This window comes from Oncorhynchus clarkii, chromosome 25, assembly GCF_045791955.1.
Source record: "Oncorhynchus clarkii lewisi isolate Uvic-CL-2024 chromosome 25, UVic_Ocla_1.0, whole genome shotgun sequence".
NCBI lineage: Eukaryota > Metazoa > Chordata > Actinopteri > Salmoniformes > Salmonidae > Oncorhynchus > Oncorhynchus clarkii.
Window position 1 is genome coordinate 582855 of NC_092171.1, and position 27920 is coordinate 610774.

The following is a 27920-nucleotide window of genomic DNA, read 5'->3' on the forward strand; positions in this document are numbered from 1 at the left end:
AATTAGGTCCTTGATTATGTTGTAGGCAGCACAGTCGGATGTGGAAGTTTGGACCCGTCAGATAAAGGAGAACCTCACAGGCCAGAGAATGTTGTTCCTTACCTGTTAGAGATACGTGGAAACTCTCGCAGAACAACAGTTCTATCCCACCTCTAAACACCCCTTTCTGTCTGGCTTAGCCCTACCAGTAATGACTGCCACGTTCCTATACCTTGCTGGGTCCTGGTCCCACAATCTCTTGGCTCTGCATAGCTAATTCCTGTTACTTTATACTGTTATCACCACCTCATGCTGTCACCTCACCCTGTCCACTACATATCCGAGAAACATGAGTTCCCCCCTCCCCTGCTTAATCTATTCTACAGTCGTGGCCAAAGGTTTTGAGAACGACACAAATATTAATTTCCACAAAGTTTGCTGCGTCGGTGTCTTTAGATATTTTTTGTAAGATGTTCCTTTGGAATACTGCAGTAGAATTACAAGCATTTCATGAGTGTCAAAGGCTTTTATTGACAATTACATGAAGTTGATGCAAAGAGTCAATATTTGCAGTGTTGACCCTTTTTTTTGGCATGCTGTCAATTAACTTATGGGCCACACTGATGGCAGCCCATTCTTGCAAAATCAATGCTGGGAGTTTGTCAGAATTTGTGGATTTATGTTTGTCCACCCGCCTCTTGAGGATTGACGACAAGTTCTCAATGGGATTAAGGTATTGGGAGTTTCCTGGCCATGGACACAAAATAATGATGTTTTGTTCCCCGAGCCACTTAGTTATCACTTTTGCCTTATGGCAAGGTGCTCCATCATGCTGGAAAAGATATTGTGCGTCACCAAACTGTTCCTGGATGGTTGGCAGAAGTTGCTCTCGGAGAATGTGTTGGTACCATTCTTTATTCATGGCTGTGTTCTTAGGCAAAATTGTGAGTGAGCCCACTCTCTTGATTGAGAAGCAACCCCACACATGAATGGTCTCAGGATGCTTTACTGTTGGCATGACACAGGACTGATGGTAGCGCTCACCTTGTCTTCTCCGGACAAGCTTTTTTCCGGAAGCCCCAAACAATCGGAAAGGGGATTCATCAGAGAAAATGACTTTACCCCAGTCCTCTGCAGTCCAATCCCTGTACCTTTTGCAGAATACCAGTCTGTCCCTGATGTTTTTCCTGGACAGAAGTGGCTTATTTGCTGCCCTTCTTGACACCAGGCCATCCTCCAAAAGTCTTCACCTCACTTTGCATGCAGATGCACTCACACCTGCCTGCTGCCATTCCTGAGCAAGCTCTGTACTGGTGGTGCCCCAATCCAGCAACTTAATCAACTTTAGGAGATGGTCCTGGCGCTTGCTGGACTTTCTTGGGCACCCTGAAGCCTTCTTCACAACAATTGAACCGCTCTCCTTGAAGTTCTTGATGATCCGATAAATGGTTGATTTTAGATGCAATCTTAATGGCAGCAATATCCTTGCCTGTGAAGCCCTTTTTGTGCAAAGCAATGATGACAGCACATGTTTCCTTGCAGGTAACCATGGTTGACAGAGGAAGAACAATGATTCCAAGCACCACCCTCCTTTTGAAGCTTCCAGTCTGTTATTTGAACTCAATCAGCATGACAGAGTGATCTCCAGCCGTGTCCTCGTCAACACTCACACCTGTGTTAACAAGAGAATCACTGACATGTCAGCTGGTCCTTTTGTGGCAGGGCTGAAATGCAGTGGAAATGTTTTTTCAGGGATTCAATTCATTTGCATGGCAAAGAGGGACTTTGCAATTAATTGCAATTCATCTTCTCACTCTTCATAACATTCTGGAGTATATGCAAATTGCCATCATACAAACTGAGGCAGCAGACTTTGTGAAAATTAATATTTTAACATTCTCAAAATTTTGGGCCACAACTGTACATTAAATCTTCTAACCTGTGTGCCAACACTTCACACTGCATAATCCACTCAAACTGGATAGTTTTATGTTGATGCGGTTATATTTTCGCTTATATATTTGTATAATATTTTCTAGGTCTGACATGATGTCCCCTTCAATCACTGATGATAGGAATGCTCAGTTGACTACTCGCCTTGAATAGTAAATCGCTTTTTTTAGTGCGTCTCCATCATATTTGTCCCACTGTATTGGGGTTAGTCAATGGAGGTTTTAAACATAAATGTTCACCTTTCAGCCTGGAGAAAAGGTTGAAGGCCATGGAGAAGAGAAACTGGATTGTATGCTGGTTTCTTCAACACTGTGCAGCAATTATGGAAAGTCTGCAGACTAAGATGACTCTCTGTCTGCTGGCTACAATCCATTGGCTGGTCCTGTAGCGCTCTTTCTATCGTGGCAGAAAGTATGCAGGTACTGCAGCCAATTCAGTGTTGTTGAATACTGCATCACACTCTGGCATATCACTGCTAAATCTCATTCACCCAGGTGCTTTGAACTATATCAAAGATTTCTATCTTAATTCAAGATTTTTTATTAACATTTCTTAAAATTGTTTTTCAGATGGACAAACCGTTGCTGTGCGGCTCTCCAGAAAAATCAAGCGGACACGAGAGCGAATAAAACAGCAGATCAACGCCTACAATTGAAGGAACAAGTCACCTCAATTCCACCCAAGACTGGAGTACGTGGATGTTCTCCAGAAAGACCATATAGTCTGGTCCTAGTTGTCCAACAATTTGGGGGACAGTCTGCTCTGGGCAAAGCAGCGTGCAGTGATGCTGCATAACATGTGCCTTATACAAGCAGACGTACAAAATTGCCTTTTTTTATTGCCAGAGAGAGTTGGGGCTTTTTGAGGAGGCCCTTGCTTCTCTTGGGCAGTGTGAGGCTGAGCCAACACGCTTTCCCCTGGGTGACTCTGTGCTGCTCCGAAATAAAATGCAGAACATATTAAAGCTCCAGCAAGCATTTTCAATGTTGACTAGTGATGGCTCGGTCAGCACAGATGTAGAGGAGGACAGTGATTCAGAAGATTGAGGAATTAATGTCTGTCTGTGTTTGCGTGTGAGTTCTACACAGACAAACTATACACTGAGTATTCCAAACATTAGGAACACCTGCCCTCAGAACAGCCTCAATTCATCAGGGCATGGACCTGTACCACTGCACATTGACTCGATACCAGTACCTCCTGTATATAGCCTCGTTCTTTTATTGCTACTTTTTTTACTTTACTTAGTAAATATTTTCTTAACAGCATTGTTGGTTAAGGGCTTGTCAGTAAGCATTTCACGGTAAGGTCTGTCGTGGAAATTTCCTCTATTTACCAAATCATGGGAGCAAACCACAACACAAGTCAGAGTTAGTTATCAAAGTCCATCTTTTAATTATATGAGCTCTATCACAATCCTGTGACTCTCGGGCAATTCAGTGTCCAACCATGAATTCCCTGAGAGCCCCTTCCACATTTCAAATGAGGTCCTTTATAGCAAAGATACACACAGGATAAGACAGCATCGGCATAATTCATCATTCAGCTTTGTCTCCTTTCTCAAACCCCAGACCCATAAACCAACCCTCCATATCAACAGGCATATATCAAATCCATCCTATCTTGACAAGATCACAGAGACACACTGACTGGCACACATTGTGGAGTCAAGAGATATGTTTACACATGATGATACTTTTACCTCTCCCCATGCAACTTAGTCTTGACATAGAACAGATACTGCAACCCTGCCACAGTATTATACAAAAATAACATTCTTGATGAGAAGTAATTTACAAACATATGATGAATATGAAAAACATCTTACATATGTTACCAACAAATTCTGATTCTTCCACGACAGGTCTACCTACACCTATTGTGTTCGGCGCATGTGAAAAATGTAACTCTACAATGTGTTGGAAGCGTTCACCAGGGATGCTGGCCTATGTCGACTCCAATGCTTCCCACATTTGTGTCAAGTTGGCTGGATGTAATTTTCCCTGTTCCAGGCCCAGCTCCACTCCCATCTCAACTCCTACCGCCAGCTCTAGGCCCAGCACCACCCCCAGCTGAAAACAGATATTCTAAAAATCAAACATTTACTCCATATTTTCATAATCAGCAGACAAGCCCACCGTTGCCCTTTAGCGAGAGCAGTGGCCACAATGGGTATCTGTTCAAAGGGAATGTCATGATTGTCTAAAGTAATGGGTCAAGCCACTGCCTGTACTGTACATGTCAATGTTGTTCATCTCAATGACCAAGACATTACAATTCTGAATTGAAACATTGTAGAGTGTTGCATCTTACTTATTGTGAACATGATGCCATGGCCTGCCTCCAAAATGGTAGATAGTTGGTCCATGCCATAGTGGGAAGGCTTTTTAAAAAACTCTATTCCACCTGGCATGCCCTCTACTTCAATGACCACCTTCTTGGCAGCCACAGCCATATGGAATTCTGCCATGTCCACTTGCTTCATCTAAACAGAAACAGAAATAAGGCTTTAGTGAAGGAAAATCAGGTGTACACATTCCACGCTTCTACCAGTGATCCAGAAATCTGCTTACTTGAATATCAACAATGTAAACCAACAAGGCACAGCTACCACATATGTTTTTATAAATCAAATGCCAGCCCTCTGCCTGAGAATTTTAGTGGGTACACCTTTTGCTTTACGGTGATCCCTCATAAACAGGTTGTAAGCTGACATGTAAGCTTGTTGTAAGCTGACAGCTAGACTCTGGGCCAATTTTATTCTTTCATTCCCAAACCAATTCTAGAGGAAACAATAGGAAGATAACACAATAGTAAATAATACTGAATCACATTTTCAAATCAGAGCAATTGCACATAGTATTTTATTAAGAGTAGACAAAAATATTGCTCCACCAACTCAGCTTTTTTTCTAGCAGATGATTGAAAAAGGAGCCCTGATATAAACTAGAGGCTAAACACAAATCGCTATGGGAAAAGTTTAAATAACTTAGGAATTACCATTATTATCACAACAGCAGAGGATAGGATCCAGGATTTTAATGTTCTTTTTTTCAGTCATAACCCTCTGATAGCTAGCCATGGGGCAGGGGTAAGACCTGACAGCAGCAGTTGGTACTGGTCATATAGTCTTAGTAAAATTGTCTGGATTTATGGATGGTTCTTGATTTGTAGAGTGATGGGATGCTTTGAGACTTGGCACTGCCGAACCATACCACCCAAGGAAGGATTCTTTCAATTAATGTCTTATTTAAAAGGTGAGGCCAAAGGAAGAAGTTCTAAGCCAAATTTTTTGCCCAGGAACCCACAGAGATATTACAAAAAGACAAAACCATTTCTTATGTTCACAGAATATAAAACAGAACATTAATGACCCTCACCTCCACCACTCTCTCTGACAGTACAATTCTGGTGAGGCAACTCTGGGATGCTGGCCTTCTAAGCAGAGTTGCACAGAAAAATCCATATCACAGACTGGCCAATAAAAATAAAAGATTAAGATGGGCAAAATAACACAGACACCGGACAGAGGAACTCTGCCTAGAAGGACAGCATTCCGGAGTCGCCTCTTCACTGTTGACGTTGAGACTGGTATTTTGCAGGTACTATTTAATGAAGCTGCCAGTTGAGGACTTGAGGCATCTATTTCTCAAACTAGACACTAATGTACTTGTCCTCTTACTCAGTTATGCACTGGGGCCTCCCACTCCTCTTTCTATTCTGGTTAGAGCCTGTTTACGCTGTTCATTTGACGGGAGTAGTACACAGCTTTATACGAGATCTTCAGTTTCTTGGCAATTTCTCGCATGGAATAGCCTTCATTTCTCAGAACAATAATAGACTGACGAGTTTCAGAAGAAAGGTCTTTGTTTCTGGCCATTTTGAGCCTGTAATCAAACCCACAAATGCTGATGCTCCAGATACTCAACTAGTCTAAAGAAGGGCAGTTTATTGCTTCTTTAATCATCACGACAACAGTTTTCAGCTGTGCTAACATAATTGCAAAATGGTTTCTAATGATGAATTAGCCTTTTAAAATGATAAACTTGGATTAGCAAACACAACGTGACATTGGAACACAGAAGTGATGGTTGCTGATAATGGGCCTCTGTACGCCTATGTAGATTTTCTATAAAAAATCTGCCGTTTCCAGCTATAATAGTAATTTACAACATTAATAATGTCTACGCTGTATTTCTGATCAATTTGATGTTATTTTAATGTACAAAAAATGTGCTCTTCTTTCAAAAACAAGGACATTTCTAAGTGACCCCAAACCTTTGAACGCTAGTGTACATGTTGGTAGAGTTATTAAAGTGACAATGCATAGATAATAACAGAGAGTAGTAAGCAGCGTAGAAGAGGGTGGGGGGCAATGCAAATAGTCTGGGTAGCCATTTGATAAGCTGTTCAGGAGTCTTATGGCTTGGGGGTAGAAGCTGTTTAGAATCCTCTGGGACCTAGACTTGGTGCTACTTGGTGCACTTGCCATTCGGAAGCAGAGAGAACAGTCTATGACTAGGGTGGCTGGAGTCTTTGACAATTTTTAGGGCCTTCCTCTGACACCGCCTGGTATAGAGGTCATGGATCACAGGAAGCTTGACCCCGGTGATGTAGTCTGTAATAGTTTGCGAGCCCTGTCACATCCGTCGAGAATCGGAGCCGGTGTGGTACGATTCTATCTTAGTCCTGTATTGACGCTTTGCCTGTTTGATGGTTCGTCGGAGGGCACAGCGGGATTTCTTATCAGCTTCCGGGTTAGAGTCCTGCTCCTTGAAAGAGGCAGCTCTACCCTTTAGCTCAGTGTGAATGTTGCCTGTAATACATGGCTTCTGGTTGGGGTATGTACGTACAGTCACTGTGGGGACCCCGATGCACTTATTGATAAAGCCAGTGACTGATGTGGTGTACTCCTCAATGCCATCTGAAGAATCCCGGAACATATTCCAGTTTGTGCTAGCAAAACAGTCCTGTAGTTTAGCATCTGCTTCATCTGACCACTTTTTTTATAGTCCGAGTCACTGGTGCTTCCTGCTTTAATTTTAGCTTGTAAGCAGGAATCAGGAGGATAGAATTATGGTCAGATTTGCCAACTGGAGGGCGAGGGAGAGCATTGTACGCGTCTCTGTGTGTGGAGTAAAGTTGGTTAAGAATATTTTACCCTCTGGTTGCACATTTAACATGCTGATAGAATTTAGGTAAAACTGATTTAAGTTTCCCTGCATTAAAGTCCCCGGCCACTAGGGCCGACGCCTCTGGATGAGTGTTTTCCTGTTTGCTTATTGCGGTATACAGCTCACTGAGTGCGGTTTTAGTGCCAGCATCGGTCTGTGGTGGTATGTTGACAGCTACAAAAAAATACAGATGAAAACTCTCTAGGTAGATAGTGTGGTCCACAGCTTATCATGCGATATTCTAACTCAGGCGAGCAAACCCTTGAGACTTCCTTAGATATCGTGCACCAGCTGTTGTTTACATATATGCATAGGCCTCCGCCCCGTGTCTTACCAGAGGCTCCTGTTCTATCCTGCTGATAGAGTGTATAACCCACCAGTTGTATGTTGTTAATGTCGTCGTTCAGCCACGACTTGGTGAAACATTAGATATTTCAGTTTTTAATGTCCCGTTGGTAGTATATACGTTAATTCAGTTGGTCCCATTTATTTTCCAGCGATTGATGGTTAGCTAGCAGGATGGAAGGCAAAGGCAGATTAGCCACTCATTGCCTGATCCTCACAAGGCACCCTGATATTTTTCCTTCTCCAGCGAATGACAGGGATCTGACAGGGATCAGGGATCTGGTCCTGGTCGGGTGTCTGTAGTAGTATATCCCCCCCGTCCGACTCATTGAAGAAAAACTCTTCGTCAAATCTGAGGTGAGTAACGTCAGTTCTGATGTCCAGAAGCTCTTTTCGGTCATAAGAGATGGTAGCAGCAACATTATGTACAAAACAAGTTACGAACAACGCGAAAAAACAAACAAAATAGCATGGTTGGTTAAGAGACGATAAGGCGGCAGCCATCCCCTTCAGCGCCATTCAGTGTGCAATCATGAGCACAGCTGGAGTTTTTGCAGATGCATGAGGTTACGACTGTTCAGAATGATGATATGATAAGAGGGTTGTGCTGTGGCGGAGGGTTGTGCCGTTGCGGAGATCTTTGTGGGCTATACTCGGCCTTGTCTCAGGATGGTAGGTTGGTGGTTGAAGATATCCCTCTAGTGGTGTGGGGGCTATGCTTTGGAAAAGTGGGTGGGGTTATATCCTTCCTGTTTGTCCCTGTCCGGGGGTGTCCTCGGATGGGGCCACAGTGTCTCCTGACCCCTCCTGTCTCAGCCTCCAGTATTTATGTTGCCGTAGTTTATGTGTCGGGGGGCTAGGGTCAGTTTGTTATATCTGGAGTACTTCTCCTGTCCTATTCGGTGCCCTGTGTGAATTTAAGTGTGCTCTCTCTAATTCTCTCTTTCTTTCTCTCTCTCGGAGGACCTGAGCCCTAGGACCATGCCTCAGGACTACCTGACATGATGACTCCTTTGCTGTCCCCAGTCCACCTGGCCGTGCTGCTGCTCCAGTTTCAACTGTTCTGCCTTATTATTATTCTACCATGCTGGTCATTTATGAACATTTGAACATCTTGGCCATGTTCTGTTATAATCTCCACCCGGCACAACCAGAAGAGGACTGGCCACCCCACATAGCCTGGTTCCTCTCTAGGTTTCTTCCTAGGTTTTGGCCTTTCTAGGGAGTTTTTCCCAGCCACCGTGCTTCTACACCTGTATTGCTTGCTGTTTGGGGTTTTAGGCTGGGTTTCTGTACAGCACTTTGAGATATCAGCTGATGTACGAAGGGCTATATAAATACATTTGATTTGATTAATAAGATGACTATTTATCGATGAACTAGATATACCTTAGAGTTTAATTCAGGAGATGGTAACTCTTTAAACAACCTCTTCCGTTATTTAATCGGGTAACAATTAAACATAGTTAGTGGATTAAATAAATAACAGTCATCAGATTAATGAAAGTAAAGTCAGAACACTAGTGAGGTTGTTGCCATTATATGTTGTCTGAACCAGTATTGTTATGTTACTGTGTTGTTATTGTAATGGTGATTTTGCTTCTGTTTGTAAATCATTTTGTAACAATGGGCTGTAAAATCAGAACATCACATTTTATTTGTCACATACACATGGTTAGCAGATGTTAATGCGAGCGTAGCGAAATGCTTGTGCTGCTAGTTCCGACAGTGCAGTAATATCTAACAAGTAATCTAACAAATTCACAACAACTACCTTATACACACAAATGTAAAGGGATGGAATAAGAATATGTACATATAAATATATGGATGAGAGATGGCTGTGCGGCATAGGCAAGATGCAATAGATGGTATGAAATACAGTATATACTGTACATATGAGATGAGTAATGTAGGATATGTAAACATTATTAAAGTGGCATTATTTAAAGTGACTAGTGATACCTTTATTAAATCCATTAATTAAAGTGGACAGTGATATGGATCTGTATGTTGGCAGCAGCCTCTCTATGTTAGTGATGGCTGTTTAGCAGTCTGATGGCCTTAAGATAGAAGCTGTTATTCAGTCTCTCGGTCCCAGCTTTGATGCACCTGTACTGACCTCAACTTCTGGATGATAGCGGGGTGAACAGGCGGTAGCTCGGGTGGTTGTTGTCCTTGATGATATTTTTGGCCTTCCTGTGACATCGGGTGCTGTAGGTGTGCCGGAGGGCAGGTATTTTGCCCCCGGTGATAAGTTGTGCAGACCACGCACTACCCTCGGAGAGGCTTGTGGTGCAGTTGCCGTCCCAGGCGGTGATACAGCCCGACAGGATGCTCTCGATTGTGCATCTGTAAAAGTGTGTGAGGGATTTAGGTGACAAGACAAATATCTTCAGCCTTCTTCACCACGCTGTCTGTGTGGGTGGACCATTTCAGTTTGTCTTTCCACCTTCTCCACTACTGCCCCGTCGATGTGGATAGGGGGGGGGGGTGCTCCCTCTGCTGTTTCCTGAAGTCCACAATCATCCCCTTTGTTTTGATGACATTGAGTGAGAGGTTGTTTTCCTGACACCACACTTCGAGTGCCCTCACCTCCTCCCTGTAGGCTGTCTCGTCATTGTTGGTGATCAAGCCCAGTACTGTTGTGTCGTCTGCAAACTTGATGATTGAGTTGGAGGCATGCATGGCCACGCAATCATGGGTGAACAAGGAGTACAGGAAAGGGCGCTGAACACGCATCCTTGTGGGGCCCCAGTGTTGAGGATCAGCGAAGTGGAGATGTTGTTTCCTACCTTCACCACCTGGGGGCGGCCCATCAGAAAGTTACTGTTACCCAATTACACAGGTCAGCGTTGAGACCCAGGGCCTTAAGCTTAATGATGAGCTTGGGGGGGGGGGGGGGGGGGGGGTACTATGGTGTTGAATGCTGAGCTCTAGTCAATGAACAGCAGTCTTACATAGGTATTCCTCTTGTCCAGATGGGGTAGGGCAGTGTGCAGTGTGATGGAGATTGCATCGTCTGTGGACCTGTTGGGGCAGTATGCAAACTGAAGTGGGTGTAGGGTGGCAGGTAAGGTGGAGGTGAAATGATCCTTAACAAGTCTCTCAAAGCCCTTCATGATGACAGAAGTGAGTGCTACAGAGCAATAGTCATTTAGTTCAGTTATCTTTGCCTTCTTTGGTACAGGAACAATGGTGGCCATCTTGAAGCATGTGGGGACAGCAGACTGGGATATGGGAGCGATTGAATATGTCCGTAAACACACCAGCCAGCTGGTCTGCGCATGCTCTGAGGATGCGGCTAGGGATGCCGTCTGGGCCAGCAGCCTTGCGAGTGTTTACACATTTAAATGTTTTACTCACTTCGGCCACGGAGGAGAGCCCGCTGTCCTTCATAGCGGGCCGCGTCAGTGGCACTGTATTATCCTCAAAGGGGGCAAAGACGGTGTTTAGCTTGTCTGGGAGCAAGACATCGGTGTCCGTGACGTGGCTGGTTTTCTTTTTGTAGTCCATAATTGCCTATCCACCCTGCCACATACGTCTCGTGTCTGGGCCGTTGAATTGCGACTCCATTTTGTCCCTATACTGACATTTCGCTTGTTTGATTGCCTTGCGGAGAGAATAACTACAGTTTTTAATCGGCCACATTCCCCCAACCTCTTTCCATGGTTGAATGAGGTGGTTTGTGGTTCGTGCTTTCAGTTTTGCGCAAATGTCGCCTTCTATCCAAGGTTTCTGGTTGGGATAGGTTTTAGTAGTCACAGTGGGTACAACATCTCCAATGCACTTCCTAACAAACTCACTCACCGAGTCAGCGTATAAATCAATGTTATTGTCTGAGGCTTCCCAGAACATTTTCCAGTCCACGCGATCAAAACAATCTTGAAGCGTGGACTCCGATTGGTCAGACCAGTGTTGAATGGTTCTTGTCACGGGTACATCCTGTTTGAGTTTCTGCCTATAGGACGGCACAAGTAAGATGGAGTCGTGGTCGGATTTGCAATGTCAGTTAAGCTAGCCAGCTGGGTCACGAGTTGCCGGAGCTCGTTTAGAGGAAGTTTAAAACAATGTTTTAAATATTTTGTATTCATTTCGGAGCTACAAATGCAATGCACTTATTATTTATTAATGACCATTTTGCTTCCTATGGCGGGCAAGGCAAGGGAGGTCTGGTCGTCGGCCATGCTGGAAATGTGTTATTGCGTTATTGTGTCATTGTCAACACTGTACATCTACACCACAAAATGAAACGTTGATTTGAACTATCTGACCAACTAGTGGGTCAGGCGGCGCCCCAATGTCTGATTCATATCGCTTGATTTCTGATGATAGTCGTCGATTATACGGGGTGGAATCAGAGAGGTGTGTGGGCTGCCTTATGCCTTGATCACACCGACAGTGTCTTACGCAAAATAGTACACAGTATCATCTGGATTTGTGTGTAACAAAAGTCCAACGTTCACCTTCTGCTAACATTTCTGTCAAACCGTCCACGCATAGTTAGTTAAATCCAACGTATGCACCACAGAACGCACTGCATCTGCAACGCAATGCTGCAAGGAAAATGCAGCGTTCTATTGGAAATGAATGTACTTCTGGTGTACCAAAATGCAAATCACGGTTGATGTGATCGAGGCCCATGGGGCAGTTGTTGGGGGGTTAACTGTGTTGCTCATGGGCAGAACGCAAGTTTTTCCACCTTGCCGGCTCAGCAATTGAACCACCAACCTTTTTGTTACTGGCCCAACGCTCTTAACCGCTAGGCTATCTGCCGCTACCTAAGCACCTTTTCCAGCCGACTATCGATAAAAAAAATATTAAGTCAAACAAGTGTGTGAAGTGTGTGAAGTTATAACGTGGGTGAAGTTTCAAATGCATTCTGTCATTACTAAATGTGATAGGTATTTTTACATTAACCAAAAAATATTTGTTTAAAAATATTTAATCAGTTGTCTTCCTCAATTTTTTTTGCGGGAGGGAGGGAATCTGATTTAATTGGTCCTCAATTTACAGCTCAGACACTTCATTCAAGACAATGTTGTTAGCCTGGTTTACAGGTGAATTATCTGATTTGATCCATAAACAAATACACAATGGGCCAAAGCCAGAAAGGGTAATTCCCAGGCTGAATGGCAGTTATTCAGGGTACTGAGAAATAAGTCCACCTTGTTAACACGGAAATGCAAATCTAGCTTCGAAATTATGGAAAACCACTAAATCCATTTTACCGAGATTGAGCTTTCAGAAGTTGTAAAAGGCACTCACATCTATTGATATTAAGAAAGCGGCTGGCCAGGATGAATTAAACGCTTATTTTCTAAAAATTGGTGCAGAGATCATTGCTGCCCCTCTCACTTTCATATTAAATATTTAATTGGTGAGTAATACCATTCCAAAAGTCTGGAAAGCAGCCTGTCACGCCTTTACATAAGGCATAAGAGCACCTCCTCTCAGCTGCCCACTGCACTGAGGACAGGAAGCACTGTCACCACCGATAAATCTATGATTATCGATCATTTCAATAAGCATTTTTCCACGGCTGGCCATGCATTCCATCTGGCTGCCAACATCTCAGCACCCCCTGCAGCACCCCTTGCAGCACCCCCCAACCGCTAAATCTGGATCCCTACAAATCAGTGGGCTAGACAATCTGGACCCTCTCTTTCTAAAATTATCAGCCAAAATTGTTGCAACTCCTATTACTAGCCTATTCAACCTCTCTTTCGTATCATCTGAGATCGCCAAAGATTGGAAAGCTGCTGCGGTCATCCCCCTCTTCAAAGGGGGAGACACTCTAGACCCAAACTGTTATAGACCAATATCCATCCTGCCCTGCCTTTCTAAAATCTTCGAAAGCCAAGTTAATAAACAAATCACCGACCATATCGAATCCCAACGTACCTTCTCCACTATGCAATCTGGTTTCCGAGCTGGTCATGGGTGCACCTCAGCCACGCTCAAGGTTCTAAATGATATCATAACTGCCATTGATAAAATACAGTACTGTGCAGCCGTCTTCATTGACCTGGCCAAGGCTTTCGACACTGTCAATCACCGCATTCTTATCGGCAGACTTGATAGCCTTGGCTTATTAAATGACTGCCTCGCCTGGTTCACCAACTACTTCTCCGATAGAGTTCAGTGTGTCAAATCGGAGGGCCTGTTGTCCGGACCACTGGCAGTCTCTATGGGGGTGCCACAGGGTTCAATTCTCAGGCCGACTCTTTTCTGTGTATATATCAATGATAGCCCTTCCTTGGAGACTGTGCTAAAAACGCTCTAAACGAGCTTCAACGCCATACAACACTCCTTCCATGGCCTCCAACTGCTCTTAAATGCTAGTAAAACTAAGTGCATGCTCTTCAACCAATTGCTGCCCGCACCCACCCGCCTGACTAGCATCACTACTCTGGACGGTTCTGACCTAGAATATGTGGACAACTACAAATACCTAGGTGTCTGGTTAGACTGTAAACTCTCCTTCCAGACTCACATTAAGCATCTCCAATCCAAAATTATATCTAGAATCGGCTTCCTATTTTGCAACAAAGCCTCCTTCACTCATGCCGCCAAACATACCCTCGTAAAACTGACTATCATACTGATCCTTGACTTCGGCGATGTAATTTACAAAATACCACCCAACACTCTACTTAGCAAACTGGATGTAGTCTATCACAGTGCCATCCGTTTTATCACCAAAGCCACATATATTACCCACCACCACGACCTGTATGCTCTCATTGGCTGGCCCTCACTTCATAGTCGTCGCCAAACCCCCTGGCTCCAGGTCATCTATAAGTCATTGCTAGGTAAAGCCCCGCCTTATCTCAGCTCACTGGTCACCATAGCAACACTCACCCGAAGCACACGCTCCAGCAGGTATATTGCACTTGTCATCCCCAAAGCCAACACTTCATCTGGCCGCCTTTTCTTACAGTTCTCTGCTGCCAATGACTGGAACGAATTGCAAAAATCTCTGAAGCGCGAGTCTTGTATCTCCCTCACTAACTTTAAGCATCAGCTGTCTGAGCAGCTTATGTGGAAACCACATATCCTGAGGCTGCATTCATTGCAGCTGGGGATTTTAACAAGGCTAATCTGAAAACAAGACTATATCGATTGTGCTACCAGGGCTGGTAAAACCCTGGATCATTGTTATGCTAACTTCCGCGACGCATATAAGGCCCTCCCCCGCCCTCCTTTCGGAAAAGCTGACCACGACTCCATTTTGTTGCTTCCAGCCTATAGACAGAAACTGAAACAGGAAGCACACGCTCTCAGGTCTGTTCAACGCTGGTCCGACCAATCTGATTCCATGCTTCAAGATTGACGTAATGCGGAACATATCTCAATCCACGTAATCGAAGCAAACAACAACATTGACGAATACGCTGATTCGCTGAGCGAGTTCATTAGCAAGTGCATTGGCGATGTCGTACCCACAGCAACTATTAAAACATTCCCCAACCAAAAACTGTGGATTGATGGCAGCATTCGCGTGAAACTGAAAGCGCGAACTCCTGCTTTTAACCAGGGCAAGGTGACCGGAAACATGACCGAATACAAACAGTGTAGCTATTCCTCTCCGCAAGGCAATCAAACAAGCTCAGCGTCAGTATAGAGACAAAGTAGAGTCGCAATTCAACGGCTCAGACACAAGAGGTATGTGGCAGGGTCGACTGTCAATCACGGATTACAAAAAGGATGTCTTGCTCCCAGACAGACTAAACAACTTCTTTGCTCGCTTTGAGGACAATACAGTGACATTGACATGACCCGCTACCAAAACCTGCGGACTCTCCTTCACTGCAGCCGACGTGAGTAAAACATTTAAACGTGTTAAGCCTCGCAAGGCTGCAGGCCCAGACGGCATCCCAAGCCGCGTCCTCAGAGCATGCGCAGACCAGCTTGCTGGTGTGTTTACATACATATTCAATCAATCCTTATCCCAGTCTGCTGTTCCCACATGCTTCAAGAGGACCACCATTGTTCCTGTTCCCACGAAAGCTAAGGTAACTGAGCTAAACAACTACTGCCCCGTAGCACTCACTTTCATCATCATGAAGTGCATTGAAGTGCATATCACCTCCACCCTACCTGACACCCTAGACCCACTCCAATTTGCTTACCGCCCCAATAGGTCCACAGACGACGCAATCGCAACCACACTGCACACTGCCCTAACCCATCTGGACAAGAGGAATACCTATGTGAGAATGCTGTTCATCGACTACAGCTCAGCATTTAACCCCATAGTGCCCTCCAAACTCGTCATCAAACTCGAGACCCTGGGTCTCGACCCCGCCCTGTGCAACTGGGTACTGGACTTCCTGACGGGCCGCCCCCAGGTGGTGAGGGTAGGTAACAACATCTCCACCCCCCTGATCCTCAGCACTGGGGCCCCACAAGGGTGCGTTCTGAGCCCTCTCCTGTACTCCCTGTTCACCCACGACTGCGTGGCCATGCACGTATCCAACTCAATCATCAAGTTTGCAGATGACACTACAGTGGTAGGCTTGATTACCAACAACGACGAGACGGCCTACAGGGAGGAGGTGAGGGCCCTCGGAGTGTGGTGTCAGGAAAATAACTTCACACTCAATGTCAACAAAACAAAGGAGATGATCGTGGACTTCAAGAAACAGCAGAGGGAGCACCCACCTATCCACATCGACGGGACAGTAGTGGAGAGGGGAGAAGTTTTAAGTTCCTCGGCGTACACATCGCAGACAAACTGAATTGGTCCACCCACACAGACAGCGTGGTGAAGAAGGCGCAGCAGTGCCTCTTCAACCTCAGGGGAATTAAGACATTTGGCTTGTCACAAAAAGCACTCACAAACTTTTACAGATGGGCAATCGAGAGCATCCTGTCGGGCTGTATCACCACCTGGTACAGCAACTGCTCCGACCACAACCGTTAAGGCTCTCCAGAGGGTAGTGAGGTCTGCACAGCGCATCACCGGGGGCAAACTACCTGCCCTCCAGGACACCTACACCACCCGATGTCACAGGAAGGCCATAAAGATCATCAAGGACAACAACCACCCGAGCCACTGCCTGTTCACCCCGCTAACATCCAGAAGGCGAGGTCAGTGCAGGTGCATCAAAGCAGGGACCGAGAGACTGAAAAACAGCTTCTATCTCAAGGCAATCAGACTGTTAAACAGCTACCACTAACATTGAGTGGCTGCTGCCATACATGTAAAAAAAATGTATCACTAGCCAGTTTAAACAATGCCACTTAATATAATGTTTGCATACCCTACATTACTCATCTCATAGGTACAGTGGGGAGAACAAGTATTTGATATACTGCCGATTTTGCAGGTTTTCCTACTTACAAAGCATGTAGAGGTCTGTAATTTTTATCATAGGTACACTTGAGAGACGGAATCTAAAACAAAAATCCAGAAAATCACATTGTATGATTTTTAAGTAATTAATTTGCATTTTATTGCATGAAATAAGTATTTGAAACATCAGAAATGCAGAACCTAATATTTGGTACAACAACCTTTGTTTGCAATTACAGAGATCATATGTTTCCTGTAGTTCTTGACCAGGTTTGCACACACTGCAGCAGGGATTTTGGCCCACTCCTCCATACAGACCTTCACCAGATCCTTCAGGTTTTGGGGCTGTCGCTGGGCTATACGGACTTTCAGCTCCCTCCAAAGATTTTCTATTGGGTTCAGGTCTGGAGACTGGCTAGGCCACTCCAGGACCTTGAGATGCTTCCTATGGAGCCACTCCTTAGTTGCCCTGGCTGTGTGTTTCGGGTCGTTGTCATGCTGGAAGACCCAGCCACGACCCATCTTCAATGCTCTTACTGAGGGAAGGAGGTTGTTGGCCAAGATCTCGCGATACATGTCCCCATCCATCCTCCCCTCAATATGGTGCAGTCGTCCTGTCCCCTTTGCAGAAAAGCATCCCCAAAGAATGATGTTTCCACCTCCATGCTTCACGGTTGGGATGGTGTGCTTGGGGTTGTAATCATCCTTCTTCTGCCTCCAAACATGGCGAGTGGAGTTTAGACCAAAAAGCTCTATTTGTGTCTCATCAGACCACATGACCTTCTCCCATTCCTCCTCTGGATCATCCAGATGGCCATTGGCAAACTTCAGACGGGCCTGGACATGCGCTGGCTTGAGCAGGGGGACCTTGCGTGCGCTGCAGGATTTTAATCCATGACGGTGTAGTGTGTTACTAATGGTTTTCTTTGAGACTATGATCTCAGCTCTCTTCAGGTCATTGATCAGGTCCTGCCGTGTAGTTCTGGGCTGATCCCTCACCTTCCTCATGCCCCACGAGGTGAGATCTTGCATGGAGCCCCAGACCGAGGGTGATTGACCGTCATCTTGAACTTTCGGAATTCTTACTGGTTGGTAGGTGATCAAATACTTATGTCATGCAATAAAATACAAATTAATTACTTAAAAATCATACAATGTGATTTTCTGTATTTTTGTTTTAGATTCCGTCTCTCACAGTTGAAGTGTACCTATGATAAAAATGACAGACCTCTACACGCTTTGTAAGTAGGAGAACCTGCAAAATCGGCAGTGTATCAAATACTTGTTCTCCCCACTGTATATACTGTATTCAATACCATCTACTGCATCTTCCCTATGCCGTTCTGTACCATCACTCATTCATATATCTTTATGTACATATTCTTCATCGCTTTACACTTGTGTGTATAAGGTAGCGGTTGTGAAATTGTTAGGTTAGATTACTCGTTGGTTATTACTGCATTGTCGGAACTAGAAGCACAAGCATTTCGCTACGCTCACATTTACATCTGCTAACCATGTGTAAGTGACAAATAAAATTTGATTTGAAAATGTTTGAATTGATCACTGTACCTGTACACAGCCAAACTGTAAATAGCACACCCGACAACCTCAACCCCATATTATTACTTACCCTCTTGCACCCCAGTATCTCTACTTGCACATTATAATCTGTACATCTATTACTCCAGTATTTATGCTAAATCGTAATTATTTTCACCTCTAGGGCCTATTTATTGCCTACCTCCCTACTCTTCTACATTTGCACACACTGTACACAGATTTTTCTATTGTGTTATTGACTGTCTTTATGTGTAACTCTGTGTTGTTTGTGTCACACTGCTTTGCTTTATCTTGGCCAGGTCGCAGTTGTAAATGAGAACTTGTTCTCAACTGGCCTACCTGGTTAAATAAAGGTGAAATAAAATAAATAAATCCCACATCTAAACTGTCTGCACTGGCAAAAGATATGTAAAACCTGGTGAACTCACTTTCTTCATAATAACTCAGTTCTCAATTCCAGTCAGGTTTTAGAGCCAAGCATTGTACAATTACTGCAGTAAGTAGCGTTGTAGGTGATATTCTAGATACCCATGACAAGAAAAAAAAATCACTGTTTTTCACATTTTATTGACTTATCAAAGGCCTTCGACACTTGACTATGCCTTGCTGTTGTATAGACTAAAAAAGGTTGTTTTAAAAGGGCTGATGCAATGGATTGGTTCCAAAACTACCTTTCTGACAAAACAGTGTGTAGCACAGAAGGGTATGGAATCGGAGTTTCAAAGGCTGACAAAAGGAGTTCCCCAGGCCTCAATTTTAGGTCCCATCCTTTTTACACTGTATATAAATGATATAGGGAAGACTGTTGACTCTGCAAATCTCCATGCTGATTACAAAATAATTTATTCTAGCGCATCTAATATTGAGGCTTTTCAGGACTTAGTTGGCTTTGATGTCATTCAAAGGTAGCTTTTCAAATTGAAACTTATGATTCTCTTCCCTGAAAGTAAACAGACTTGCAGATTTTAACTAAGGCCAGCAAATTGATACAGTCACCTCCTAAGTATCTTGGGAAGTGGTTAGATAAAAAGCTGAATTTTAAACAGCACATAACTTGATCGAGAAACTGAAATTGGGTTTCTATTTTAGGAACAAATCTTGCGTTTCAATGTTAGTCAAGGATCTTGTTCAAAGCACTTTATCAGTGCCGGATTATGGCGATAGTCTATACACAGGCCTCAGCGAGTACCTTAAACTCTGGACACAGCGTATATCATGGTGTTTTAAGATTTATTACAAATGCTAGATCACTCACCCATCACTGTGATCTGTATGCTATGGTGCAATGGACCTCTCTCTTAACCACTGGTACACTTGTTTACAAACAAACATTGATAGGACAACTCCCTTTGTATCTATGTTCCTTACTGACCAGATCAGTCACTCAAAGTCTTTGCTCACAGTCGCTGCTGTCCTTGTCTGTTCCTAAGGCTAGAACTGAGATGTAGATTTTTTTTTCTCCCATTATGCCCCTTCAACCTGGAACATGCTTTAAAATATAAAGTTAAGGGATTTTAGTGTCCTTGCCTGCCTTTAAGACTGATCGACAACACTGTTTGCAATAGCTTCAGTTGTTTCTAATCTTTAAATTGTATCCCCAACTTGTGACACAGTCTTGTTTGTATTTAGAATTTCTCATGTACACGCTGCCATTTCCTTATTTTGCCTTCTTGCTAGGTCACCCTCGCAAAAGAAGTTTAACCTCAATGGGTCTTACCTGGTTAAATAAAAAAAATACAATAGGAATTGTCTGAAACAAACAAATAATTGCTTGCTTATGGACAGGTTTTTATTGGCCGCTTATTGGGGAGGTCAATATTAGCGAAAGTTAATTGTGCCTGTAAAAAATATTTCAATAAAGCAACTGTTTCACCAGTTCTGGTTGTATTGTGTGTTCAACTAAACAGAAAGGATTTGATGGATATTACATGTTTTTGCTCTCTGGCAGTGCAGGGATAAAAGAAAACCCCTACTTAAAATCACATTGCCATTATTTACATGATTCCAATATATGTGTACGTTACAATTATACAAAATGAAAATCTGTAAAGAACACCCCTACCCATCCAAATAAACATTTTACAGGGGGGAAAAGCAAGGAAATACAAACTGCAAATTCTCCTCCAAGAGCCATCATAGATTTCAATCCTCAGGGAAAACAAACATGCATAATACCACTAAGCCAGAGAAAGTGTACAATATGCACACTTAAAAAAAGGGTACAAAATTTAAAAGCAATTATTTTGCTATGCTGATGGAGAACATAACTTTAAAATGTCAATTCCTTCTCTTTGGGTGCTGCATTATAAATAACTTGTCTTATCGGTTGCAGGTCCAAGAACTTCCTATCTTCACAAGAAGAAACGTTATGCTTTTCTTTCAAGATCGTGCCAAGGTGGCAGGGTTGGTGTTAAGCATCATTAGAGTTTGTTGTTTTCTTCTCTGTACATTAGGCGAAGATATTGGGGGGGGGGGGGGGGGCGTATCCTCACAGTGGTTGGTTGGTTCACTGATTGTTTTTAGCTTTAGCATGTGTGAGGATGTGAGACTTGAGGTTGGTAGATTGGGCAAACTTCTTGTTGCAGCCGTCGAACGGACAGACGTAGGGTCGGTCTCCAGTGTGAATCCGCACGTGCGTGCGTAAGTTAAAGTCCAAAGAGAACCGCTTACCGCAGCCCTCAAACGTGCACTTAAAGAGAAGGAGAGAGTAGATTTTATTATGAGGCTACAATGCTGGTTGACAATCTGGGCACCTATGGGTGTATGGCTGGCTATACATGCCATGTTTAAGTTAAGTTGAAAGTGTTGCAAATCAAACAAAATGTATACACAGGGCACAAAAAAGTGACAAAAATGCACACGGAAACAAGAAGAACAGTGTAAACTGCTAGAATGGGGTTTTCGGAACACCAAATTTTTACTAACAAGATACCGAGTAGCATTGCAGTAGAAAGCGGAGAAGGTAGCTCCGGTAAAATGGGGCATAACTTTTGAGTGGTTTGGGCTAGAAACTGACAATTTTCAGTGATGTAAAGGCACAAGCATGACTGTCACTGTGCTCCATTTTTCCTCTATGGCAGTGTGACAGCAAAACAGCTTGCTAACATTAATAACTTTGTGTGTAATAAGTTGTGCTTTCAAAACATACATGCAACTATAGTCACAGTATTATTTCAAACACAGGTTGCTTACCTGGAGTTGCATTCCAAATGTCCCAGTTGCGTGGGGTGTGTGATCACACAGGGTGAGAATCAATTGCATACCCCTCGCATCCTCTGGCTGAGTTTTGAGAAGGCAAGGAGAGAGAGGACACGAGTAGTATGCAATTGAGATTCTCCCAGGGAGATCTGTTCATGCCCCTCTTTTATAGCGCCACCGCCCGATTTTTACGGCTCTACACTACTCATGTGGATTACCTATTGAGATCAAAATGGCAAATACCGCGGAAAAGTGCAGATGGCATCCCTGTGAAACTGTAATTGTTAGACAAGAAGTAGATCTCTCAATTAGAAGCCATTTTGAAGGGGCTGGGGGAAACATACCTGGAAAGGCTTCTCTCCGGTATGAACAAGTTGATGCCTCTTCAGTTTAGAGCTTTCAACAAAGGCCTTTCCACATTCGGCGCAGACGTGAACACGCGGTCCGTGGGTGTGCAAATGCTTCCTCATCGCTGAGTTATCCCTGAACATTTTAGTGCACCCCTGCAGAGGCAAAGGTAGCAATTAATCATTGTGTAATTTCAGAAATGACAAGATCAAAAGGTCCACATCAGAGCACTTAAACCTTTCACCAGGTTTCTGGTTTCCCAAAAGCACACTATTTTAAAAAGATGTCCTCAACAATGTTTAAACCACATCAGGAGACTACTCTTGAGGTCTGGGAAAAATGTAAGAATTGTATTTATGGGTGTTACCCTTTAAACACAAGTGCTCACCAGGAAGAGACTGTTTGGTTAACTTCTTGGTGACAGGGGGCAGTATTTTCACATCTGGATGAAAAGAATGCCCAAATTGAACTGCCTGCTACTCATCCCCAGAAGGTAAGATACGCATATTATTAGTATTTGGATATAATTTGGGTAGAAATCCTATTTGGATAGGATTTTGATAGAAAACACTCTGAAGTTTCTAAAACTGTTTGAATCATGTCTGCGAGTATAACAGAATGTATTTAGCAGGCGAAACTCCGAGGACAAACCATTCAGTTTTTTTTAGGTCACTCTTTTCAATGGGTTTTCATTGGGAATCCAGAGTTCTAAGGGACTTTCTTGTAGTTCCTACCGTTTCCACTGGATGTCACCAGTCTTTAGAAATTGGTTGAGGTTTTTCCTCTGTGTAATGAATTAGCCCTGTTCAAAACGTGGGTCACTTGTAGTGTACTGTTAGTTAGAGGCGCGTGACCAGAAAGCTACAGTTTGTTTTCCTCCTGTATTGAACACAGATCATCCGGCCTTCAATTTCATTGATTATTTACGTTAAAAAATACCTAAAGTTGTATTACAAAAGTAGTTTGAAATGTTTTGGCAAAGTTTACAGGTAACTTTTGAGATATTTTGTAGTCACGTTGCGCAAGTTGGAACCGGTGTTTTTCTGGATCAAACGCGCCAAATAAATTGACATTTTGGATATATATATATATGGTCCTTTTGTTCGATTAATTCTGTCATTCATATATATATATATATATATATATATATATATATATATATATATAGGTTAAAAATATGCTTCTCTCTCTTTGTTTACTATGGTGCTATCCTCAGATAATAGCATCGTTTGCTTTTGCCGAAAAGCCTTTTTGAAATATTGGCTAGATTCACAACAAGTGTAGCTTTAATTTGGTATCTTACATGCGTGATTTCATGAAGGATTAATTTTTATAGTAATTTATTTGAATTTGGCGCTCTGTATTTTCACTGGCTTTTGGCCAGGTGGGACGCTAGCGTCCCCACGTATCCCAGAGAGGTTAAGCAGTGTTGCTGTAGCACTCATGTGATTGCAGTTTGCTAAACAAATGGCCACTGGACAGATACCAATAATCATATCATTCTGACAGGTAGCCATGGGCTACTTTTTAGTTAACTGAGAAGGTTTTTGGGAACGCCTTTCCATCTCTACCAGAAGAAAGTTATCATTGGCATCATCGCTAATGGCTACACAACATGTAGACATGCGCGAGCACCTCACACCCACAAAGACATTCCTCTACATTTCAGAAAGTTGCATAAAAATACAAATAACTGATGCATTAGTTCTGGATTCCGTCCGCAATGCGGATTTTTATAGAGCAATCACAGAGCATACCGGCTAGATGACTAACATTATTTACCCAAACACTGCTCTAGTGGCTGTGTTACCATTCTCCAATACCAGTTAGGCCAACATTAGCATAGCGATGTTTTGAAGGCGCAACTGCAGCATCAGCTGACAAATCGGTGAGCGTCTGCTCGTGTCAAAGGCCACTCTTCCTATTATAGGCTCTATCAATGATAGAAATAATGATATGCTTATATACATGTTTTGATGTAAATCTGGATGGGGGGGGCTATATCTTATCAGTGTAATCAAGCTGTAGACAATAGAACATCACGCATTCGAATGTTTGAACTTGTATCGCGGTGGCATAAACGTACGTGGCTGCAAGGGATTTTGTCAGACAAAGTAGGGTGTGGTTTTGTTGCAGCCAATGGCAGTGTCTGCGATAAGGTAACGCAAAGGTACCACTTGTGGATTTGACAACGCTAACGATGGAATCTAGTCCTTAAGACTAGTAGAGCACGCTTACTTTGTGGGGGCAGGCTATCGTCCTGGGAGAGTCGTCCTCCTTTATTTTTCGTGGCTTCATCCTGTAAAAGACATGATAGGTCAAAGAACTTGTATTCACTACACTTGAGGAGAGTTCAAGAGGGGAACGTTGTAACAGTACATAAGCCTACATATGGTTTTATTTATTATATCACGGAACAGGGGCGGCAGGTAGCCTAGTTGTTAGAGCGTTGGACTAGTTAACTGTAAGGTTGCAAGATCGAATCCGAGCTGACAAGGTAAAAATCTGTCATACTGCCCCTGAACAAGGCAGTTAACCCACTGTTCCTAGGCGTCATTGAAAATAAGAATTTGTTCTTTAACTGACTTGCCTAGTTAAATAACAGGTAAATAAAAACAGGTAATGTTTTGCAACAGAAAACAAAAACAAGGGTTTCTAAATGGACAAGTCCATCCCAGTTTCCCTCCGTTAGGTGCCTAATGAACATGTGCTTGTGTCACCAGCTCACCTGGCGAACTCTGCCAGCTGTTTGGGGTCTGACAGGTCAATCCCTGGGATGCCTCCAGGCGGGAGCTTCTTCCCTGTCATGTACTCGGAGTAATCGGGAGGGGAACTCTCCCCGATGACATGCTCCTCCACCATAGTGTCATGGTCAATTTCCTTCTTGTCATCTGAGTCCGAGCAAAAGAGCAGAGTTAAAACAGGGATATTATTTGCATTTGATGTCTGACCCAAATGGCCAATTAAAATGCCAATCACTATTCCCAGCACCTGGAAAATGTATAGCCTTAAAACTGGGGAGCATAGTTGTGTAAATGGTATACAATCTCATATTTTACAGTTGAAAGCAGTATTTGGTCTGCACAGTTGAACAGCAAGTGCACATTTTAGTTCCATTTAAATGACCCTAGTTTTTAAATGGTACGACTTAGTAAATAGCCATAGCTTGCAACAATGCAGACAGACTTAACATCGGGATTTGGAAAAACTGTAATCAACGGAGCTAGCTAACTGGCTGCCGTTTCAAGTTTGTGAACACACATTAGTTTGTTACTAGAATTAAAGTTAGCTAGCCATAGCGAACTGTCTGACGAAAGTCAAATAATCGAACGACATCTTCTCACTCAGGTCAGTCGGTCTCATAAAGCCAACAAGGCAGACATTGCACAATTTAGTTTTTTTTTGTTTTGTTTTAAAGACACATATAAATAGGTTAGAACGGTGGCTAGCTGTAGCATATCCAGTCTGTCATCTACCCTCCCCCGCTTTTCACGAGTTTCGAACAGAGGCCCCTGTGCTGAACTGCGCCACAGCGGCCTACTCCTGGAGCCAGCAACAGCGCGCTCGCTCCCAACTGCCGCCATCTTTCCCCGGCCAAATCAACGCCATTTTTCCGGTCCGCCATACTGTTCCAGGGGAACATGGCGGCGCCCATCAACACATAAAACATGGCTTCCCATAAAAACAAAAACATTTCAAATACACAGCATGCAATTCGGACTTGAAAAACAGTTAAGAATTCTGCTAAAATTAGCCAGAGAACAACGCCCGTACGAGGCCCAGTTTACAGGGCACACAACGCAAGAACAACACAGCTGGCAAATTTGCAAGAACACACTTTCAATAGAACTCTAACGTTAAACTTACCCGATGCCCACATGGTCACCGAAAACTCTCCTTCCAAAGTCTTTATCTGTAATTGTTTCTGTTCCCATTTTCTACCACTGGCCTCCGGTGCACCCAAGTAAATCTTTTTATTTCTCTTCACGCTTCCCCCCTTCTTCATTCTCCCCGAACTCTTCCCGGCGACAGTCACTAGAGTTTGTTCGATATATTCCTCTTCGGCTGCAGGGACTGGGACAGGTATAAGAATTTGGTCCTCGTAATCATCGTCTCCGTGCATGTCCGAATCATCTTCACCAACCACCTCTTCTCGTGTTTGCACCAATATTACCTCCTGATGATGGTGATGCATTGAGTGTGGATCATCTGAGTCAAGGGGCTGTAAAGCGATCATGGGCTGTTCATCGTCGTCCTCTCCAACAACTGTTGTCTCTATGGTCTCCACTTCGATTTCATGGAGTTCCACTATCTCAGCTGGCATCTCTGAGCCGTCCGTTTCGATGTACAGGGTATCGCATGATGCCATGTTGGAAACCCCTGAATTCCTCACACCTGTTATGTTTTTTTTTACTGCCTTCAACCTACTCAACTCTGTTCTACTCCCGTCTCCACAGCATTGTGAAAATAGCGACTTTAAGGTCACGTGATTATACGGCTACTTTTCAAAATAAAAGTCCCCCTGAAATAATTTTACTAAATTAAAATCACAACAAATATAGTTTAGTTACTTAAACATTTATTGAAAAAACGAACAATATATGTTTTGAAATCAATTTAACTACACTGAAAATATATGCAACATGTAAAGTGTTGACCCCATGTTTCATGAGCTGAAATAAAAGATCCCAGAAATGTTACATACGCAAAAAAAGGTTATTTCTTTAAAATTTTGTACACACATTTGTTTACATCCCTGTTAATGAGCCTTTCTCCATTGCCAAGATAATCCATCCACCTGACAGGTGTGGCATTTCAAGAATCTCATTAAACAGCAAAATCATTACACAAGTGCACCTTGTGCTGGTGATGATAAAAGGCCACTCTAAAATGTGTAGTTTGCCACACAATACAATGCCATAGATGTCTCAAGTTTTGAGGGAGCGTGCAATTGACATGCTGACAACAGAGCTGTTGCCAGAGAATTTTAGGTTATTTTCTTTACCATAAGCCGCCGCCAATGCCGTTTTAGAGAATTTGGCAGTATGTACAACCAGCCTCACAACCGCAAACAATGTGTATGGTTTCGTGTGGGCAAGCGGTTTGTTGATGTTGATGTCAATGTCATGAGTGCCACATGGTGGCGGTGGGGTTATGGTATAGGTAGGAAAACAATTGCATTTTATTGATGGCAATTTCAATGCACAAAAATACCATGATGAGAATTTGTTGCATGTTGCATTTATATTTTTGATCAGTATATAATGATGATGTTGGTCGTTATAGTCCCCTGTAAAAAACAACAACAATAACCACACAATACCAACACTGTTGCCCAGAGGTGTCAACTCGTAACAGAACAGGATTTAATCATACTTTGAAGATAACATTTTCAAATTGGTCCATTCCAAGAGTAACTTTGGATGGGGCACAGTGTCCCCCGACAGCCCCTATGCTGCAATAGCCTGTGTGCCGCGAGGCTATGGTCAGTCTGTCTTATCGGGTGTACCGTGTGATCTTAGGCATGCTCTTTCTAATTTCACTCTCTCTCCCTTTCTCTCTTTGTCTCCCCTCCCAGAGGATCTGAGCCATAGGAACATGCCTCTACCTCGCCTGACGACTCCTGACTGTCCCTGTCCCCAGTCCACCCAGTTCTGCAGCTGTGTAACCCTGACCTGATTCAATGGGTGTGCAACCATGTCCCAGAACACCAGTGTCATACTATAGAGATTGACTGCATAAGATACTTTTTTTCAGCCAAAATCTACTGTCACCGGTGACAAAAATGGATATTCTCAACACACATGTAGTTCCTCATTACAGCCCTATACAGCTGTTTTCTACTGTACTGTTAAAACTATAGAAGTTGTCACCATACAATTTCAGTATCACCGCTGACGAAAGTTGACATTCTTACCACAGATCCTCATCACAAGTTTCAAGTTTTATTAGTTGTATGTATAGGATATGCATGGTATACATTGTCCAACAAAATGGTTACTTGCAGGTTCCTTCTCGACAATACAAGAACAATAAGAAATAGTAAAATATAAGAATAC

General features: G+C 43.3%; 1 protein-coding gene across 2 annotated transcripts; it reads right to left on the minus strand.

Moving 5' to 3' along the window:
• Positions 1-3303: 3303 nt before the first annotated feature.
• Positions 3304-26351, minus strand: LOC139383379 (transcriptional repressor protein YY1-like). 2 transcript variants are annotated; one of them, XM_071127904.1, is made up of 6 exons: positions 25729-26318; positions 24590-24752; positions 24100-24160; positions 21858-22016; positions 4246-4417; positions 3304-4004 (listed from the first exon to the last, which is right to left on the minus strand). In XM_071127904.1, exons 1-6 carry the CDS (start codon positions 26228-26230, stop codon positions 3964-3966), a joined length of 1098 nt encoding a protein of 365 aa, XP_070984005.1. In that variant the 5' UTR covers positions 26231-26318; the 3' UTR covers positions 3304-3963. The 2 variants fall into 2 exon arrangements, with proteins under 2 accessions (XP_070984005.1, XP_070984006.1); XM_071127905.1 differs by lacking the exons at positions 3304-4004; positions 4246-4417 and adding an exon at positions 18863-21004 and having other exon boundaries at positions 25729-26351.
• Between the last annotated feature and the right edge of the window lie 1569 nt (positions 26352-27920).